This window comes from Mastigoproctus giganteus, chromosome 8 (genome assembly GCF_048544385.1).
Source record: "Mastigoproctus giganteus isolate SK-2022 chromosome 8, ASM4854438v1, whole genome shotgun sequence".
NCBI classification, from domain to species: domain Eukaryota; kingdom Metazoa; phylum Arthropoda; class Arachnida; order Uropygi; family Thelyphonidae; genus Mastigoproctus; species Mastigoproctus giganteus.
The window spans coordinates 198,300,883-198,322,480 of NC_143582.1; the positions used below are offsets into that span (position 1 = coordinate 198,300,883).

At 39.1% G+C, this 21,598-nt stretch overlaps 1 protein-coding gene across 1 annotated transcript in view; it reads left to right on the plus strand.

Moving 5' to 3' along the window:
- Positions 1 to 21,598, plus strand: part of LOC150082156 (uncharacterized) — a 54,546-nt gene that overhangs the window by 15,754 nt on the left and 17,194 nt on the right. The window contains exon 2 of the mRNA XM_090380019.1: positions 20,419 to 20,631. Coding sequence (XP_090236145.1) covers positions 20,419 to 20,631 — 213 coding nt within the window. The remainder of the gene's footprint in view (positions 1 to 20,418; positions 20,632 to 21,598) is intronic.

Sequence of the window (21,598 nt, forward strand, 5' to 3'; positions counted from 1 at the left end):
ACCAGGAAGCAGCAATCACCAGGAATGCTGCCTCCTAGTACCCGTCCAAGCCACGAGGAGGCGGGCCCCTATATACACGTACTAAAACTAAATGTAATAATTCCAGCACCCATGGGAAGAAAACTGCTGCACCCAAATCCTATGGATGCAGCAGTCTCCTATAATCATGTACGGTGGTGAATACCACAAAGAATCCCCATCCACTGGAGAACGTGTAATAGCAGTGGATACAAGCATTTTAAAATCCCGTCTGTAATAAACTGGAGACCAGCGAATCCTGCACCCAAAGGGGCTAGCATAAAAAAAGATCAAATACGCATCGGATTAAAAAGTTTGGTTCAAACTTTACAAACATTCTATAGATAATTGCAAAATTCAAAAAGAGATTTAATTATTTTCTCTTAGGCATAAAATATGTCCGTGCCTAAGAGAAAACAATGTGCCTTCTTTGGTCTCTTAGCCACCAAAGCGCTCTAATTTAATTAGCCATCGAGGTTGAATGTTTATTATAAAATCTACCAACTATTCACTAATCCAGTTAACAAGTTTGTTCCACCCATTCTGTACCGGAACTATTAAAATCGCCAATTGATTCGATAAAGGTTCTTTCGCCTCGCTCTTCAACGATGAACTTTAGCTTTTACGGCCATCTGTCGGAAGCCACTCCGATTATCTTCACACGATAATACACAAAGGACGCTTCCTTCTTTATGTTCAAAGATTCCGGCCAGTGATTCTTAAAGATAAGACGCGGTATTGCTGCACGAGAGGTTAACGGGACCAGTAAAGCCCTTCGGATGGCACAATTCCACATATTTAGTCTTTATCACTGGTGGAGACCTTGCACCAACTGCTTGATCGGCATCGGCGATCACGTGACGATGTTTTAGGGTGTCTTATTCCGTCCCTCCGATGAATAAACTGGATTTCAAAACGAAGAAGCGAAAAAAAAAAGGCATTTTGTTTGCTGCAAACGACTCTGGGTGTAAAGTAGGCAGTAGTGGTCGTGCTATCAAAGAGAAAAAAAATAATAATAATTTTGTTCGCGTGCTGGTAGGAGCACTCCCGAATATTGCCCCCACGTGCACCAGTTATGCGAATTTGGGATTTTTCCAGGGCATTCGTGGGTTAATAGCCACTTTTATGTTGCTTTCCAAAGATTTCGTAATTCTTTGGGAAACTTTTATCACCATTTCCAAGTGGCCCACCGCGTTTTATCTTAGATGACGTCTTCTCCTTTTGCCTTGAGGTAATACAGAGAGCAGTTAAGTTAGCGATGGAATTAGTTTATCGGTTTGCAACGTATTTATTATATACGTAAAAGTTAGTAGGGTTCATTCCAAACTAGGGAATAAGACCAAAAATCCTTCCTTAAAAATTACTTAGCTTTTCAGTTTTCAAAATTTTATCAGTCTATCTAATACAGTATACGTTTATAGTGTATTAGACTGCGTAGATTGCATTATTATTAAAGGATAATTATTGCGAGGGTGATAATTTCTATAAAATCTTATAAAATATATTTGTATTCTTTAAATTTAATTATAAAAATTCATACATATAAATATATTTTTATGTGATTAGTCGGCAAAATTGATTTACTTACGCACCTTTTTTAATCTAATTTTTGGTTAGAAACTATTTGGACAAAATATGGCAGTATTTTTGCAGCGCCACCTGCACTACACAAGGCTTTCCAATTCGTACACGGCTGATTTAGATCTAACAAGATGGAAACTCATACGACTGGTTGTCAGCTTCCACAATTTTATGGGCTTTCAAAGATCCACAAACTGGGTATTCCTTTAAGATTCATACCCCTTGTGGGCAATACCAATTATATCGCGTTCAACAGTGTGGAGTTCCTACACCTCATTAAAGATTTCACCATCTCAGAAGACGAGGTCATGACCTCCTTCGATGTAGCCTCCCTATTTCATTCACTTCTGTTCCAGTACAAGAAGCCATTACATGTGCGAGACAACTTTTAGACGGTGATACCACCTTATCCGACAGGACCTCCCTCTCTACGGATGATATTTGTGCGGCCCTTAACCTATGCTTAACTGGCAGCATGATCATGTTTGACAACTCTCTGTTCTGCCAGGTCCATGGCACAGCGAAGAGAGCCCCATTAGTTCTATCATTGCCATGGAGGAACTAGAGAGGTATATTTTCGGATCAGCTAGCCCCCATCACCCTCTGGTGTCGATATGTGGATGATATTTTCGCGATTTTCCGCCGATGATCGGACCCCCAATTGCATCAACATCTCAATTCTCTGTCATCCTTCATCCAGTTTACCATCGAGCTAGAAACAAACACCCTCTTCTTTCTGGATTAGTCCAATGCGTGGCTCGCGTTTTAGAAATTCGGTTTATAGAAAACCAATGTGTGCAGGCCAATTTACAAACTACGAGCCTGCACATGCTCCCAGTCATTTACTGAGTACTGGGCGTGCCTTGTTTACTCGCGCTTAGACCCACTCTAGCTCTGTAGATGACAGGCAATTAGAAATTTCCAAGGTAAGCGCTGATCTTTCCAGATGCGTCTATCCAACTCATATTATTATTATTATTAGCCATATGGTGCAAGGAAGGCTGAGGCTTATGCTGCACCGGCCAAAAAAAAAATTCCAAGTTACCCTGAGAGAGAGAGAGAAGTAGAAAGGAATCATCCAGAAAGAGAATAATGATGATGTCCAGCTCAGGCAGGACCCTGGGTGTGCCAAGCCCATACTCACCAGATGAGAGCCACATTCTAGACAAGTGTAATTTACAAGCTTGAGAACTTGTTGCATTACCTAATCCACCATGCAATAATGAGTTTATCTCAACTGCCTACATTCCTACTACATACCAGGCATATCGGAGCATCTTACGAGAATCCTGCACGCCTACCATATAAAGTGTTTACAACTTCCTGATAGGAAATTACGTTCGATTATTTCTAGGGCGAAAACACTAATCCTCTCCTTATGTACCGGTTCTGTATACCGAATTACATGCCCTGATTGCGGTAGTTGTTATGTAGGCGAAACCGTTTGGAGACTAAAAGATCGAGTCTTAGAGCACGAAAGAGCCCTCAGGTCCACTGAATCTGAACACTGTGCTGTTGCCGAGCGCTATTGGTCAGAACGACACGACCTCGATCCACGACGTAACGTTGAGATCGTTTACCACTCACGTAACTACCGTCAACGCTCGTGGCTTGAGGCACTACACATTGCCAAATATAGCAGCGTCTTCAAAATTATTAATTATTTTTAATCAACAAAAGGAAACAATTACGGTAAACTTTTTAATCCGGTATCCTTAGAAGTTGAGGTAATCCTTTTTAATCCGGATTTTAGAGAGCTAATTGTTGCGCATTTTGGAGATGCACAAACAACAACTTATTTACATCTGTTAACAACTATAATGACTGTCCATTCACCTATTTTATGCAGGATTTAAACTTCATGGATAATTCTATACTAGTTCTCACAGAAGAATAGACTCACCTTTATATTGAGTTGCCCCGGTATTGCATCCCTTGCTACAAATACTTTAGCTATAATTCAATTTTTTTGTAATTATAAAAATTAATTAATAGTTGCAAATTAGAAGATTATAGAAGCTAATTATTTTGTTTTATACCTGTTTACTATCTCTATAAACGTGTGCCCTCGTGGGTAACACAGTGGATATAATCACCGTTCTCCCAACCGGGTGGAAATCTCCTGGATTCGAACAATGACAACAAGAATTTTTATGGGCTTTTTTTTTTTACACCGTGGCTGAGTTAGTCAGTTTTGTGGGTTTTTTCCCCTCTACAAACACTCTCGCTGCAGAAACTGGGCAATTTTAAAAAAATATTTACTAGATAACTCAAGGAGAAAGCTGGAGAAGGATACGAACAAACATATTGGAACTTCGAATTTTTCTAGGGAACTGTTAGTATAATTTGGAATAAATATGATGAAGTTTGCTTTAAACAGTCAATTGTTTAAACATGGAAATTGCGAATTGTGTGTTTTTACTGTTTTAATCAAGAATTGAAACCTTGTTCTTCGTGCTGAATTATTAATATGTAAAGAACTAGCAGAAACGTAGATATTTGCTCTTGGTTGGAATGTAGATGACTGTGGGCCACCCAATAATAAACCTGTTAAGCAAAATAAAATCTTCATTATTTATCCGGATGGCATCATTATTTGTCATTCTTTGCTCTAAATGAGAATTAACCCGCGTAATTCTAATCATTTTACAGAGAAATCCTTCCTTTCTGCCCCGGAGATATTCATTAATGATATTCTTTGACTAAAAGTATTCACGATGATTCCTGTTATTCTCGATGGCTTAGCTACCCAATTAACTTCAGAAAACCGCATTTTTCTTATTTCCATGCACGAAGAGAAACCAGCTGGGAATAAAGAAGATTATGCTCTGCTAACATCTAATTTATTTAGTTTACTTTTTTTATGATGTAATTTCCTGCCGGTGATCTGCTAGACTTCGTGATGAGTTTTATTATTTATGAAATGACAATCTGGTTACGATCTTGCTCTGTCTTGCATTAGAAATAAGACAAGATTACTGATTATACTGCGAAGATAGAAAATAGTTGCGTTGTCTTGTTGAAATTATGCATGGAATATTTTTAGAATTCATTTATGATGCGGTGCGAGTTTTCTTCTTTATTTAATAGTGCATTACTGAACTGTCCCGCCTAGGCAACAGCTGTGGGGGGTTGAGATGTGGAAGTGAGTGAACGTCCCATCGTGTCCCAAAATTTGCTCGATGGGTGACAGACCACCTAATGTCCAATCAAGCGTATAGATATTATGAAGTCGGTGTCGAAAATGAGAGTAGTATGTGGGTGAGCACTGTCCTTCTGGAAAACAGCGTTTTGGATGAAGCGTAGAAAGGTCAGAATGGTATAGGACATCACTTCCAACAGCGATGTAACCGAGTCCCTTCCTCTACCCATTCTTGTCAATAGCGCCCAACTGTTCTGCCATCATGATCCACAGGAACAGTGATTTGCCACATTGGCCATCTAGCTTCTGACAACTCAAAGATCCATCACCCTTTCAAAGTCTTGCATGTTTTAAAGTCACAGTACACTATTAGACAACTATTCCCTCACCGTTTTGTTTGCCTGCTAATGCTTACACACTTTTTTTATCGCACCTTCGAATTCTTCTGTCAGGGAGGTAACAGACACGTTATTGGACGTTCTACCGCGCTGAGAATCTTGACATGCTATTCGTTTGCTTCCATATACATCACAGTTATGCAAGAAAATTTTATGGTGAATCCATCCATTTTTTTCCTAGATGGAACAATGTGAATGACGAGTGGTGTGCTTCGGACAGAAAGTTCGCGATCAGAATGGGTCTTAAACGTACGTTGTAGGTCATGTGGTAGGATGTTGAGAGCGTAATTACGAAGAGTTCGCGTTGATCAATGCCATTTACAATCTTGATGTTATTAAGAGAACGGAACAACCATGCAATTGATTGTAATTGTATCATCATCAAAAGTCTGAAACACCTCAATCAGAATTTTTCCCACGTGCCCAGTTTCTAGATTCTGCAATTTGCAGAACTGAAGTCCATTTTGTGCTCCTCACTGATCTCGTTGCTCTTCTCTGCACGCGTTCCAACAGATCCGCATCTTTTCTAAAACGAAGCCTCCAGACCTCTGCAGTACTCAAGGTGCAACCTAACCGTTGCATTGTACAATGTGATAATCACCTCCTTATCCATACTGGAAAATTCCCGTAATTGACAGAACCCCATGAACTGTCCTGGCAACCTGTCTGCACTGCTCAGAGAACTTTATGTCTGTCTGCACAATTATCCCCAGGTCTTTTTCATTTTCCACTACCCTGAATGTGATATTACACAGTTGATACATTAATCTAGGATTACTGTTACCAATGTGCATTACCTTGCATTTAACAAGATTAAACTTGACTTGCCAGTTCTCGGCCCATTTACTTAATTTCTCTAAGTCTTTGTGGTGATCATCATCATCAGCCATTTTCAATCCACTGCAGGATGAAGGCCTCTCCAGCAACTTTACAGTTCTTTCTGTTCTGTGCAATGGTCATCCATTTACTGCTCACGGACCCTTGAATTTCATCTGTCTGTCCCCTTTGTTGTCTTCCAGGTTTTCTTTTAGCTCCTCTTGGGTTCCATTTTGCTATTTTCTTAGTCCAACTGTCATCATGTCTTTCCTTATCCAACAGTCTGATTCCTAATATGATTCGTTCCATTCTTCGCTGTGTAGTTCTCAGCTTCTCTTCCATTCTTTTGGTGAGTGCCCAAGTTTCACTTCCATAAGTCATGGTGGGGAGTATACATTGATTCATTATTTTACGTTTCAGACAAACTGGGATATTGCTCTTCAGTATGTGACTATATTTCCTGAATGCTATCCATCCAAAATTTATTCTTCTCTTGACTTCCATCTATTTATCATTATTATTACAGCTAATGACTTGTCCCAGACATTATGTTCGAAATTGTCAGGAAGGAACCATCTTGAAAAGTACCAAGGTGGTTTAAAAAAAATCTTTCTGTTTCGTAAGCGCCAGAAAGATTTTACTTTTTTTTTTTCTACGAGTGATTTTAAAGAACTTATGAAAGCTCTTTGGGACTAGATTACTTCAAGTTCAAGATGGCGCTTCTAAATAACGAGGATGTTTACCAACCTCTTCCAGTCGTATGTGTTATTCGTATGTGAAAATATGCGGGTACTTTTAAAGAGTATTGCCTTCGACAATTTAAATCCTCTCTATGTTGCACACCTGTGAATTTCCTTAATGTAATTTGTAAATCTTCCTTTGGCTAATCTATGGACACTGGTACCTTCGTTTCAGTAACTATCGGAACAGCAGAACCCTAATGAAGACACGAGCTCAAATTTGCATAGCTGCCTGCTGTTATTTGAATTTCAGTTCGGATTAAATTGTCGCTTTGCACTAATGTAGGTAGAACGTGCTAGCAGAACAGAACACGTAATGAAGTACTGAACCCATGTTTGATTTGCCCTGTAGGCTTAGCGCACAATGGTTGATCAGTCACAATCTCTGTCACATGTAAGCGTTGTGTATAAACTCTACAGTCGTCTCTGATCTATTCCTCTTCGCCTCACCCCCAACAGCGAGGTCCATCACATAATTTGAATTCGTTAGGTACTTTATCGAAAGTTTATGAGACTTCTGCGCATCACTTCTAGGTTGTTTGTTCTAAAGTTCGGTTTGTCTGTTTTGTGAACTTGCAAAACAATAATTCCTGGTGGATAACTAACTCTTAAGGCCTTGGCCACCGATGATATTTGATTAGAAATTATTATTAATAATTATTGATCATTATTAATGAGATTAGAAAAAACTGGTATTTCTTAGGGTAACTTTGATGGTGGATTCTGACGTTGTAATGCGCTCCGAACAAAAGAAATCATTGTACCTTGTATAATCCCTACCCATGTTCTCTGTCATGTAACAAGGAACTCACCCCCTTGGTCCTATCCCATTTCTATGGTGATGGATTGATACATAACTTTATTTATTTCCTTTAGGGCCACGCCAAGTGGGAAATTTTCTGGTAATGATGCCATTGGGACCCAAATGTTTGATCATCGCGTAGGCGACAGCCGCTGGTGTGCTACACGAAGTGCGATTTACGGAGACGATTTCTGTTGGATGCTCGTCAGAGTAACAAGTTTTCTTCCTTCCTTGAGAAATGATATCTTTCTTAATGCGCAACTCACCATTTTTTAGAATCTCTTTCCCCCAAATTTATTTGAGAAGCAATTTCTTCAAGTGAATGGCCAACTCGTTTTCACACAGGTGTCGCCTGTAAGAGCGCGCTACTATGCCCTTTAACATTTTTCTAAGCGATTCGTATTATTTCTTTTTTCTTTCTGATGATACCCGTGGAATATTTCTTGATGTTACAGTTTAGGGTCAACTTCCTTTTCGCCAAACAAGGCCATTTATACATAAATAAATGTACAAAGAAATCTTTTTCAAAAAAAAGATCTCTATGTGGCCGAGTTAATCAGTTTCAGGAGAGACGGTTACATGGTTTTTCCTCCCGGAACCAACTGAAGAATGCACACAATTGCAAACACAATAGACTGATGCTTATACAGCTATAGAGAATAAATATATGAATCGTCTTCTTTAGGTATTTCCCAGAATGCCATAAAATGTTCCTTTTGTCTTAAACAAGACGAGAGAATGAGAAAGAAGATCCTCGCTATCCTCTTAAGCCACGTTTCAGAAAGTAGAAGCAAGTTGGATTTTTGTGTGACTGCATCAGTGAGATCACCACTGTGAGCGTAAACTTTGACAATTTAAATGTTAGAATGGAAAGATCTTGTCGTTTACTGATGACCTCGTATAAAGTATCTTGCGTGGTAAATAGAGGATTACTCGACAACTTGGTCATTTCAGCTTGAAGTGCAAGAGTGGATTTGGCGTTTCTCAGTCCACGATAAAATTTCTTTTCTCCATTTGCAGCAATAATGTAAAGATCATTGATATCGGTAACTCGAGATAATGCAACATAAACCAGTTGTTGTTCATGACATTTCTCGTATTCATAAACTACAGAATCGACGGTACCTCCCTGAGATTTATGGATGGTAATAGCACAAGCCGGCATTAGTGGGAAATGATTTCGTTTAGCCGAGATCATTCTGTTGTTATTCAACAAAACACTCGTACTTCTTCTTACGATCAGTACGTCTTCTAAATCTATTTCTGTAGCCATAGCAAATCGACGACCCTTCGTTCTAGCAGATCCTCAAAGTCGAAGCTGGTTTTTGCAGTATAGCCGGTTTCTGTCTAGCCGGTTCAGGAATCAATTGAAAATTCTTCATTTGAACTCAAATCTTCTGGATTGAAATCTTCAGGAAGTTCTTGAATATAATTTCGCGATGTCCACGGTCCAGCTTCTTGATGAGAAGTCGATGTAGAAGGTTGATGTTGATCAAAATCTTGAGAAGCAAGATTTTATTAAACTCTGCATTTTTTTTTCTTCTTTCTCCATGTTTTTGAACTCGTTCCTTTTCGACACGAGAGTCTTCTTCGGTGGCTTCGAAGCATTTATTCTTGCATAATATTACTACTCGCTGTTTACTCTACCGAATCAACGTTAGTGACTGAGTTAGCGTCGTTAGCGCCATTTAGGAAGTGATCTACATTTGCGCCATTTAAAAGATAACAGCCACCTAATAGGAAGTGACGTAATTTGCGTCATTTAAAATCTAAACGGTCAGCTTTCTTTGTTACCAATCAATTGCGTCATTTCCGTTACAAGAAAATTTCGTTACCAAACGATTTTACTCTAGTGCCACCATAGATGTGTTCACATCGAAAGATGGAAGACTGGGGTTAACCGCAATCAGAAAGGCAAAAAAATTCATGGATAAGAATCGATGATCTTTGAAGAAGATGGTTACTTCATCCCTGAAGAGGTCCAACTTAACCCATCTTCGAGTCGATAAGAACACGTACTATCTGCAATGGGTTGCACTGGCTTGGTTATCTTGGTTATCTTGGGACCATAACACCAAACGCCATCTGCAGTAATAGTATTTTGCCCACCGTTCCTGGACTCTGGAACAATAGAAGACCATGAGGAGCGACAGGTGCACGTATGACGGTTGGATTTGGATTTAGAGAAACTCGAAAAGCTCCATCCTCTGCAGTGCATCGTCCCAAGAACGAAGTTCTTGGGAGGAAGCTCATGGTGTGGAGCTTCACACCAAAAATCCTTGTATCCAGGGAAAATCGAAGTGTGATGCTCACTGATGCATGACTGGATCGAACATGCTATCAGTTCAGTACACTGCCACGATATTCTTATTTACATCTGTTCAAAAAGGTATCCGAATTGCTATTGTATAGATAATAAGCATACTTACCTACGCGATGGCGTCTTAGTCCTCTTGGAAATGTTCTTCTGAGGAGAATCGCCGAAAGTTGAGACATTCTTTCTGGATTTTTTTTTTTTTTTTCAGTCTTTGAAACAAAAAAGTGATGTGGAGCCTTATGTGGTGAATACAGGGACTAGAGAGCGAAAAAACTCTGTAGAAATAGCAACGAATGCGACGGCGCATTATCGTGGTGAAGCAGTCAATCTTTGAAGGTCACTTTTTCTTCTTTTTATCTTCAAACTGCATCACGAAGGCCCTCAGAATTTTAATGTAGAACTGTTTATTTATTTATTATTATTATTTTCCCGCATTTCATCTCCACTTATGAACATTTTCCAGAAATATCTCGCCCTTAGTCACACATCCAAACAAATCTGAAGCGACTTACTGGCGGTGTTCACGTTAGCAAGGCTGCTGATTGTGGTTGATGATCTTTGGTTAATGCGCCGCCGCTCTGTAATTAAACCGAGGCTGTGAGGCTCCGCACGTAGTGTGTTCGTACAATATCTGTTGACGCCATAAACTCCTGACTGATTTTCTGAAAAGTATGGTAATGTCTATGGCCAGTATCAAAACAAAAAGACAAAGGCGAAGAATATTTAGTTATACAAGTTTGATTTAAAAAAAAAAACGCATATGTAATAACTTTCTACAAATTTTGCCTTTTGAAATATTATTGCTTTGTATTCAAGGAGACTGTGTTGATCACCATGGAGAGCTATCAAGTTTCTTGTGCTACAACCGGAACAAGAAAATAATTAACAATCATTAACTATTAACAACTATTAAGTCCTTAGTCTTTTAGACTAGTAACCTGTCTACAAGTGGCTCCTAGCATCAGAAGCAATCGGAGAAGCAACCCCCGATTAAATTTCCTGGACTTATCGGAAATTTCTCCAAACATCACCTGTGGTAAGAAATTACAGACTTCGGTCCTCGACTGCATTCTACTTGAGATTACCTGCTTGGCTTCCCTCGATCACAAAACGCTAGGCATCTCAGGCGTTATGCACTTGGCCAATCGATAATTTGAGTTTAAGTGTTTCCACTTGTTTCAACAGCAGAGGCCATCTCAAAGTCCAATTTTAGATCAAGAGCACTAGCAGGGCGATTAGGAAGCCATAGCCGTTTCAAATATCGATGTCGGGAAGGCGTAATCACTCTCTTACGGCTTGATCCAGGTCTTCTCTTTACATCACGCTTTAATTTCAGCTCCCGGGATATTGTTGACTGGTAGCAGCCTATTTTATCAGCGATAGCACGTGTAGAAAGCCCTTCCTGGGACAGAGCAACAGCTACACTTTTTTCCTTGGTGCCAACTGAACATATGAAGTCATGCTTATACCTCCGCAAAAGAGGATACTAATGAGCGTGTATACACTTCCAACGCCGTATTTATGGAAACGGCTGATGCAACACTTTGCAATTACTGTATGATGCAATAGAATCGTTATCTGATGCAATACCTTTGTTTTGCGACAAACAAAATGACTGTAATCAAACAATATCTTATGCGTTTCACTAAAAATGTTGCTTTTTTTAAGGTGATGCAGTTTTTTTTTCCGCCACTGTATATACCTCCAGAAAAAGCTGCAGAAAAAGACAAATCTTGCAGTTAAGCAAGATTTGTCCTTAACAAAGAATTTCCTTCAGAATGCCATACCTCCCTAAATGTCCCTGGATTGCATTCTTAATCACTGCTACTAAGATTGTTCCTATCACTGAAGTCAGGCTAGCCGGTCTGTAGTTACCAACTTCACTCTTAGAACCGCTTTTATGTATTAGCAATACATTCGCTAGGTGGCGGAGTCGATAGTCGCTAGGTGGCGGAGATGACAACAGTGTGATTATCGTGCTCCGTATTTTTTGATATTTTCAGTTTAATTATGAGTCATGTACTAGCTATATTTAGTATTAATCGAAAGTTCAGAAGTGCCTCTATCTAAATATACCAACTAAGGAATAAATGCACAGTCAGGTAAATTATGATTATTGTTTTTTGGTCTCATGCATGCTACAGCTATAGATAAGTTTTCTTGTCTGCGGAAAGTTCAACTACTCAGCTTTCCCCACCACTAATCCTCTCTCAAGGTCGCTCCTTACATTAAAGGCTCCAATTTAACCGTAACTGGGTGTGGAGTGTATAGCTCTCCCCACTAACGCACCTTTCAACCAGAAATAAGTGAAATATCTGGCCAACGCTCCAGATTTAAGTAAAACATATAAGTAACGCATCTACGGTCTCAATCGTTACAAATATGGAAAAGAAACCATCTGATATGATAGAGCAAGTATGCGGCATTTGTAACGTTGTAAATAAATACGCCATTAAATGCTCGCGATGTGGCAGCGTCATTGGGAGCTGCTGTTCCCAAGTTGACATCGTGCGCTTAAATCAAAGCAGACGAAAGAAGTTCCTTTGCTCAAAATGCAGGTCCCACAATGAGAACAATAGCGCAGAACAACGGGAAGAAATAAATGCAACAGAATCTCACGTCATAGACAACGATGACTCAGAAACTGAGGAACCTTCCCCACAGGTTTCCGACAACCTCGCAGTAACGGAGCTGAACGGGAACCTTAGTGGCTCATTAATTGATATCTTAGGTTGTGACGCATGCCCAGACGATTGCGCGCACAAGAAAACATATGATGATGGAAATGATACTCTTGACTACATTAAAGAAATAGGCTGTAGTGGGGCTCGGAATGATCAAGAAAGAAAAACAGGTCAGGATTACTTTAAGCATGAGTCTCAAATGCTAAAAGAGTTACTCGAGGAACTCCTTCTTCCAATCCACAAAACTCTGCAAGGAGTCAAAGAAGAAAACCATGAACTGCATGAACAGAATAGAACTTTAATAGCCAAACAGAAACTAATTGATGATAAATTAGACACAGTCCTAACTCAACTACGTGCAATTAACGGAACAATCGGACGAAATATCCCGATACTCGAAAACCCACAGGCTTGCCCAGCTGGCACCTCGAAAGTTGCAAGAGGGAAACCGATGGAGAACTCGCACATTAAATCACAACGGACGACTACCCTGAAATTTAGGGCAGAGTTGCAAGATGCTGATCCCTGCAAAGAGCAGCCACCTCCTCAAAATTTTGATAATTCAAAAAACCAATCCTCCAATAAAAGGTATGCACAAATGCACAGGTCGGAAAACGGTCCAGCGACCGCTATCCCCAGCTCTACTTCTTCTGCAAACCAAGCCCGCAATAAAAAGAAATCAACCCCTCCATCAGAGCCAAACATGAACCAGAAACCTACTTTTTCTCAGGTTGTTTCTCTGCCGACAAAATCGGCCCCTCAAAATTCCACTAAAAAGGACCCCCTCACCTAAATGCCCATCAGCAACAACATGCCATACGGACAAATGGCGATTCTACTGATCATCCTCCAACATTCCAGCCATCTGATTATCACCCTTGTCTTGCAGAAAGATACAGCATCACCTCAGTTCAAACAAGAGGAAAGCTATTTGTCTCGCGGATTGAACCCAGTATCACACCGAGCGTCATTAAAGAAATGTGCGTAGAGGGGATGGGTATTGACGTGGAAGTACGACAAGTACGAACAAGACATCCAGCATATTCCTCCTTCACTATCTCATGCCCTATTAATTGTGAAGCACGATTACTAGACAAAACCATTTGGCCCACTGGCACCCTGGTTAAACGCTTCAGGGAACGTGCTTCGAGGCTCTCAACCAGGGTTGCTCAGTAGCAATTAAGGAATTCCTCATCAGACTCGAAAGAAAATATGCGAGTCTCTCTTTACCTTCAAAATGTGCGCAGCATAGCCAATAAACTTCACACTTTGCAGAACCTTCTATTAAGCTCCGAATATGAATTCATCTGCCTGACAGAAACCTGGCTTCATAATAATAGACAGCTAGATGCTCTGGCTGACAATTTTGGCTTTAAATGCGTTACAAGAGGAAGAGAAAACAAAAGAGGAGGAGGAGTAATGATACTCTATAAGAATAATTTCTCTGTAACTAAAAACCAAGAGTCACACTCGGAAAATTTTGAAGCCGTCTCAGCAACCTTCAGAGAAGGTACAAAGAATGTACAAATTTGTATTATATACCTTCCACCCAACCATGACAGCGAAGCCAGAAATGAACTCCTTACTTGGCTCGTTGCAAACTTGAACCCAAATGTAGAATCTATTGTGATGGGAGATTTGAACATGCCTCTTCCTAAGTACAAAGATGCAAAGAGCGAATTGGATGATACTTTGGAAACCCTCTCGATGAAACAACTTGAAACGCCCCTCACAAGAGGCACACAGCGCCTTGACCTGGTATACTATAATGCTCTAGACATCACATTAACTGACAGTACGACTCGCTTCGCTTCGGATCACATCCCTCTCTCAATCCAAGCCAACCTGAGGAGTCAAGCTTGTAGACAAAAAGAGAACTGGAAGAGGGAAAACAACGCTGATGTTATCTTCTCAACCAAGTATATAAAACCAGACGTAATTTTGAAACGGCTCGCGAATTTCAACTGGCAAAATCTCTTCCAACTCCCCGTAGACGATGCCTTAGAAGCACTTTCGGATACCCTTCACTTTATTGCTCTTGAGGGCGCATCAAAACACATAAAAATTTCCCATCGAGCAAATTCCTGGTTTAGTCCACAAGTAAAATATGCTTTTAAAAAGAAGCAAAAACTCTTCAGAAAATGGAAAAAAACTGAACACCCACCTGATTATATTCGATATAAAGAAGCTAGAGCGCGGTTCATCCGATTGAAACGTCAAGCTCACTATGACATGGTGCGATCACATTTAAAGAAAGGAAGCAGGATATATAATAAGAAAAGGCGTACGGATATAATGCCCGAGCACACCTTCTCAGAATGGACCCAAGCCACCTTTGGAACTCCTCTAGCAGAAAATCAAGTTGAAAGTGAAGTCAACACAGAGAAAATCCGTGAAGCAATTAGCAAACTGAAGACAGAGGTCTATGCTGAACTGTCTCAAATCAGTATCGCTAGAGATGACATTAAAGCCGCTGTGAATAGCCTCAGGAATAAAGCCACAATTGGGCCTGATAAATTCCCGCTCTTCATGATTAAGATCAGCAGTGTATACATCATAGATCTGCTCCTTCACATTTTCCACAAAATTTTAAGTGAAAACCACTTTCCGAAGATATGGAATACGTATTTCGTTAAACCTGTTCTCAAAAATAACAATCCTCAATCCGCCAAAGACTACAGGCCTATTGCAATTGGATGTTCGTTTCAAAAAATATTTGAGAAATCCATTTTAAATACCATCAACCATCACTGCTTCGGGCATAGACCGGAGTACCTTCATTCAGTGATCCCACAAAGATCTACTACCACCAATCTCATGGAGACTCTATTTCGAATCCAACACGCCCTTAACTTCAGACAGCAATTAGACATTGTCTTCTTAGACGTTGCATCCGCTTTCGACAGTATATCCATCTCGGCTATTACTGTCATCTTGGAGGAATATTTCCATATAACTGGGCACGTATTAGCTATAATAACGAGTTCTTTGAGGGAGAGACACATCACTGCCATAAATGGAACTTCCAAAGAGACCTTCCAAGTCAACAGGGGAGTCCCACAAGGTGGTGTCCTCTCTGCTACTCTCTTTGCAACAGCACTGCATCCCTTCCTGACCCAAAATCAAAAGCAATTTGTCGTATATGCAGACGACTTGAAATATTTCGTCACCTCGAATGACCAAAACACATCTTTACAATGCAACAACGAAGCAAACTCCAAAATCGCCGAGTTGCAAGAATACCTTAATTGCATGGGGCTCCGACTAAATGAACACAAGACAGCCCAAATGGTTTTCACCAACAAGGTATTAAAAAACCACATATCAATACGCGTAAATGGCAGTGTGGTCAAAAAAGTCAGGACACATATTGATCTTGGTCTGAAATGGGACGAAAACCTAAACTTCACACCCCATTTCGGACATGTAAAGAAAAAAACTTACGCAGCGCTATGGACCTCCAGACAAGAACTAGTAGGTATCAGGAACCCTGACCTTGTTAAACAATATATTTTAAGATGCGTCATCCCCATCCCTCTCTACGCATCTCAGATTTGGTCTTCTGCCCCAGATGCTACCATCAAGGCTTTCCTGGGTTTAGAGTACTGGATGCTGAGATGGTTAAACAGGATCACTACGAAGCCATTTACAATCTCAAGAACCATTTTATATGCCAACTTGGATGTCACGCCTTGGTCTCACATTATTGTCACCAAGAACATCCTCACTCTTGCAAAACTACTGACCGGGAGAGTCGACTCGCCGAAAACTGACCACCTGGTGACTCGGCCCCGCATGACGCAAAGGTGGGCGAATAGAACAACATCCCTTCCAACCAGTAGCGCGCTCACACAGCTGGAAAGCCTTCGGCGATTTTTTCCTTTGAACACTATTAAGATGTTCAACGATCTTCAAGCAGACCCAGAAAGGCTTTGCGCAGAGAAGAGATACAGGACCGAAATGTTTCAAAAGGCATTACTCCACCTATAAATGTTGAGTGATGCCGACAGAGGGGAAACAAAAGAGAATGAAGAAAATGAACGGGTCGGGACTGTTTTTGCTCCTGTTATGTTTATATTGGACGTCTTGTCTTTCTGTGAACTCGCTGTAAATAGTGGTGTAGATGTGAACATTCTCTAATTCCTTGTAAAATTGTAAATTATGCTTGTGCTCTCTTTCTATCTGCCTGTCATGTAAAATAAGGCAATGATGCGTATAATATAATTAATTAGACAATGTATGATTTAGAAAATGTATAATTTAGACATTGTATAATTTGTATAATTTATAAAGACTGATTTGTATAAATTATAAATACATAATTATGTATATAAATTATATTTGTATATATGAATGTGCACCCCCTGGTTAATAGCTGTAAGCGGGTGTCTCTTAGGAGAAAATAAAGATAATAATAATAATAATAATAATTGGCACTTTTCCAATCCAAAGGAATCTCCTCTGTCCAAAGATGTCCTCATAAGTAACCTCAATGATTCAATACACTCTCTCGCGCTCTCCCGCAAAACTACAGAGTATATACCATGAACTCCTGGACTTGCCTTTATGCTCAAAAGTTTTCTAATAAAGAATCATCTGTAATTACGACCTCCCTAGCTTCATATGGCTCAGCCTCATTCGCACAGCTTCTTCCCAGCATGAGGGGTCTTTCGTCAGTAAAGACAGGTGTAAAGTACCTGTTCATTCATCCGCAACATCGGCTGGGTTGTCTAAGACTTTCCCACAGGCAGTGCGCAAGGGTCCAATCTGATTCGCTTTTTTCTTCCTTGTATTTGCATACATGAAAAATTCCTTGTCCTCATTCTTTGCTGTCTTAGCCAATGCTTTCTCAAACGCAGCCTTAGCCTCCCTGACCTTATTTGTGGTGCTATTACAGATCAACTTGTACCTGTTGTAAGCTTCAGTACTTTTCATCGTTTTGTATAAAAAATACCTTGTAGAAGGTCTTTTTCCTGAGGATTGGAAGACAGCCTTATTGAAACTTATCGGAAAACCTGGTATGCCACTTTCAGACCAATTATCGACCAATAGCTCTTCTAACAAATCTTGGTAAAATGCTTGAGAAGCTTGATGGTATTACGTACTATTGAACTATTAGAACAGGGGAAATATCTTCTAAACAATATGGGTTTACACCTGAGAAGTTAGTAGAAGACACTTTGGTGGTTTTTCCATCATGCATTGAGACTTCTGCCTCTAAATCTGACTTGGCTATCTTCGTGGATTTTCAAGGTGCTTTTGACTCAATGTGATGGAATTTTGGTTCTGTAGTGTGGGCGAATCTTCCTGTAGTGTGGGCGAATACTTGGAAGCAACTTTAAGTGATTGCTGCTTCTGGGTAGCCAAGAGGCCAGCACAACACAACACGCATTAACTCTACGAACGTGTCTGGCATATTTTGTACAGTCCGTTAAATTTACAAGGAATTCATAAGCGTATTCAGCTAACCACGCTAGTGACAGTGTCTACCACAATCCTTAAAGACAGAAAAAGATAAAGAATACCTTGAAGGAACGGATCTTCTTATGAGCAATGCCATTAGCATTCAATCTCCACAACAGAACGATCTCCAAAGACCATATATGCATCGAGTCTAATGTCGAGGTGGCACATTAGGCAGGGCTGGTTGTCATTCAACCACCAACATTTCCGCCTTCTAGCGTATAATGGATGCCCTAAATTTATATATTAATTAGTAACTTTCCCAACAACGTCAGCCATGTTGTAGTCATTGTTCCGTAGAGACGTAATTAACCATCAACGCCATCTGTGCAACTTACACACTGTTGTTCCCCAAGTTGTTATTAATTTATTTATAATTGCCCGACGTCGGTTGATTTATTCAGGGGAACACAGGTGTCGTATTCTGATGTGTCGCCTTTCACACCTCACGCTATAGAACAGCCAGTCCTGCATGTTTTACAGCGTCATTGATGTACTTTGTATTGTCCGCTGTCACAGAGATCTAATGGCATATTTGTAACCCTTACAACTGAATGCTGAGGCTTTAATGGTGAATAGTTTACTTCAAAGGATTTTAAACAGTGGTTCCTTCAGGGAGTGAATGCACGAAATACCAGCGGCTCATTAACTTGATAAATGACTGTAGTATCTCTGAGTGACGTACGCAGTTGTTAAACCCCATCCTTATCTCATCTGCAGCTCTGGATTCTTATTTTATTTTTGCCACACCCATTATTCACCACATTATATGATGACAGAATAATGGTTAACGAGGGATTAACTAAAACTGTTAGGAATCCCCCTTAATCTGTATACTATGCAGATTAGACTGCTTATATTTTATGCCTTAATCATGTTCTTGGATGAATGGTCTTGTTCCTATATCAAATCCATCATTTTAGATCCTGCACAGCGATACTAATAATCTGATTTTTTCTGAAGAATTATCAAACCAAATTAAGCATTACATTAAGGGGATTATGCTATTCCCTTGATCATACATAACTAGTACAAAACGGAAATCAAACATATCTACAACTATAAATTCAAACGGTGACATCGTGCGTGGAAAAACTTTGAAAACCACACTACTCTCGCCTGAGACTGACTAACTCAGCCATGCTGTGAAAAACACCCGTAGAAATTCATCTGCTTATTGACAAGATTTGAACTCAGGTCTTTTCCACCCGGTATGTGGAGAACGGCTATTGTACTACACAAGAAGGCTCTGAATATGACATTATTGTCGTTGATATTATGTTCTTACATTATATTGCTTCTTATTATGAACTTTGCACTCAGTTCTTCAGAATTAGAAATCGAATCTACAATAAAAATGAAATCTATGAGCACAAAACTGAAAGAACATCATTAAAAGTTTCCCAAAAATTGCAGATATAAAGAATACTAACTCAGAACTTACTGCAGTCATTGTTAAATTCAAAATTACTGTATAATTTTAAGTTAATGTAACTTAAACTAAAACATTAACCAAGTAACTTAAATCCAGCAGTTTAAGTTGCTTAGTTAAAGTATTAGTGCTCGTAGCAGAACAAACATGTTGCCTTCTCAACGAGTTGCCCTGGTAATGCACTGCTTTAAAATAAATGACGTCACCAAAAGGTTACGTTCATTTTTTTAAAAGACGAGAAATAGTTATAAGAGTCTGTTTAATTTTGACTTTATTGACCAGTTCTTTAGTAAACAAGAATATGTCATGATAATAAAGTGTAACCACTAAAGTAAAACAAAAAGGTAAGTATTTTATTATTTATTAACAGGTCATTCCATTCAAAACTGCTTTTTACATTACGTTGAAGTCAGTGCTAGCAGTGCTTCGGCTGCACTAAGTAGTCTTCCGCGTGACGTCACATTCCAGCAGCCAATCACAGTGCGATATTCACGAATGGCCTCCTTCCATGTACCTCAGTTGTTTACAATGTCAGTGAATTCTATGAAATGATATCTCTAATATGTTAAAACTGAATTCTAAATGTAATTGTTAAAATATTACCCTCAAGTTCTAGTACGGTCTATGTATTAATTATTGGCTCAGGTTCCTAAGACTGGTTTTCGGGGTGTTCGCATATAATGTGTGTTAAGCGCCTATTATCTTCACCATGTCTGTCCGTCCGTTCGTCCGCATGTAAAAAGGAACTTCCAGTGGACGATTTCCATGAAATTTTATATTTGACCTTTTAAAAATATTAATCGAGCCATTCCAAATTTCATTAAAATACGACAGATAGAAATCTGACAATTATTATTTCTTTTTTAATTGCCAGATTTCTATCTGTCGAAAAGAGACTTAAAAATATATATACTGGAGAAGACTAATAAAAATTATACAGTTGTGATTAAACTAAACGACTAAGTTTAGAGAACGTAGAACTATAGTTTTATTAAATACAGCTCAATGTTTTTATTTTCTTCCAGGGTATCCCATATGCACACCCTCCAGTTGGAGATTTGAGATGGCGGAAACCAGTGCCTTTGTGGTCGGACAAATCGTGGTGTGATGGCCGACGTCGTGACAGAACAAAAAACTTTGGTCCACCTTGTTTTCAACAGAATCCTTACACAAAACAGTACGAAGGCCATGAGAACTGTTTATACTTAAACGTTTGGACACCTACCATAGACACCTCGGTAAGGGAGTATTGTGGATTAGTTTCACATTTCCTCTCGAAACGTTATTACGAGTTAATGCAATCTAGATTTGACTTGATCTTTTATAGTGACAAGAAGTGCTGGATTTAGAAACTTTGGTGGGGGAATTATTTTATGTAAAAGCCATAATTCTTTTATTTTTTAAGCGAACTCTCTCGCGAATGTGTAAAGCGTCCGTCCGTCCGCATGTAACAACTGAATGTATGGATGTTCATGATATTTTACATTTTTCTTTTTTTCGAGCCCTCCTAATTTATATCACTAAAATCAAACCAAGAGAAAGTTAACAGGAGTGGATTGGTGCTAACAAGGACGGCGAGGAAATTTTTGAGAAAATCCCTCTTTTTTTGACTATAATACAATTTAGATCATCTCATCCACTTTCTGCTTAATCTGTGGTCACCCATAAAATAAAGTTATACTTATTTAGAAATTATAATATATAAATGTCTAATGCTCACGTTCACCCTGAATGTAGGCTGCTCTGAGAAAATAAAACTCGAAATTATAAAATAAGAAATAAGACATTAATGAATCCGTAGAAGTAAAATTCTACAAAAGAAGCCAAAAAAAAGATCTAATAAGATAAGACTTTTAAAAAAAGATAAGGCTTTTCTCTTTATTATTATTATTATTTATTTTTTATTTTTTTTTTTTTCTGGATAAGATATTCCCCGAATATCCCATCCTCTTTGGGATATGCGGGGGAGGAAATAAAAAAAAAAAAAAAAAAAAAACAATTTACGTGAAGAATTGAATTATGAACTTTGTTTTATTTGTTGATTAATTATTTAGAAAACGTATAATGAATGTTTAATATTAATTTTATTCCTATCATATTGTAAAAATAATTTTATTAAGTTTAATATAGTTGGAGAAGGATGCTACGTGATGGTTTTCCATGAAATATAGATTTCCAAAATTCACGTGGTATAAGAGTGGTAAT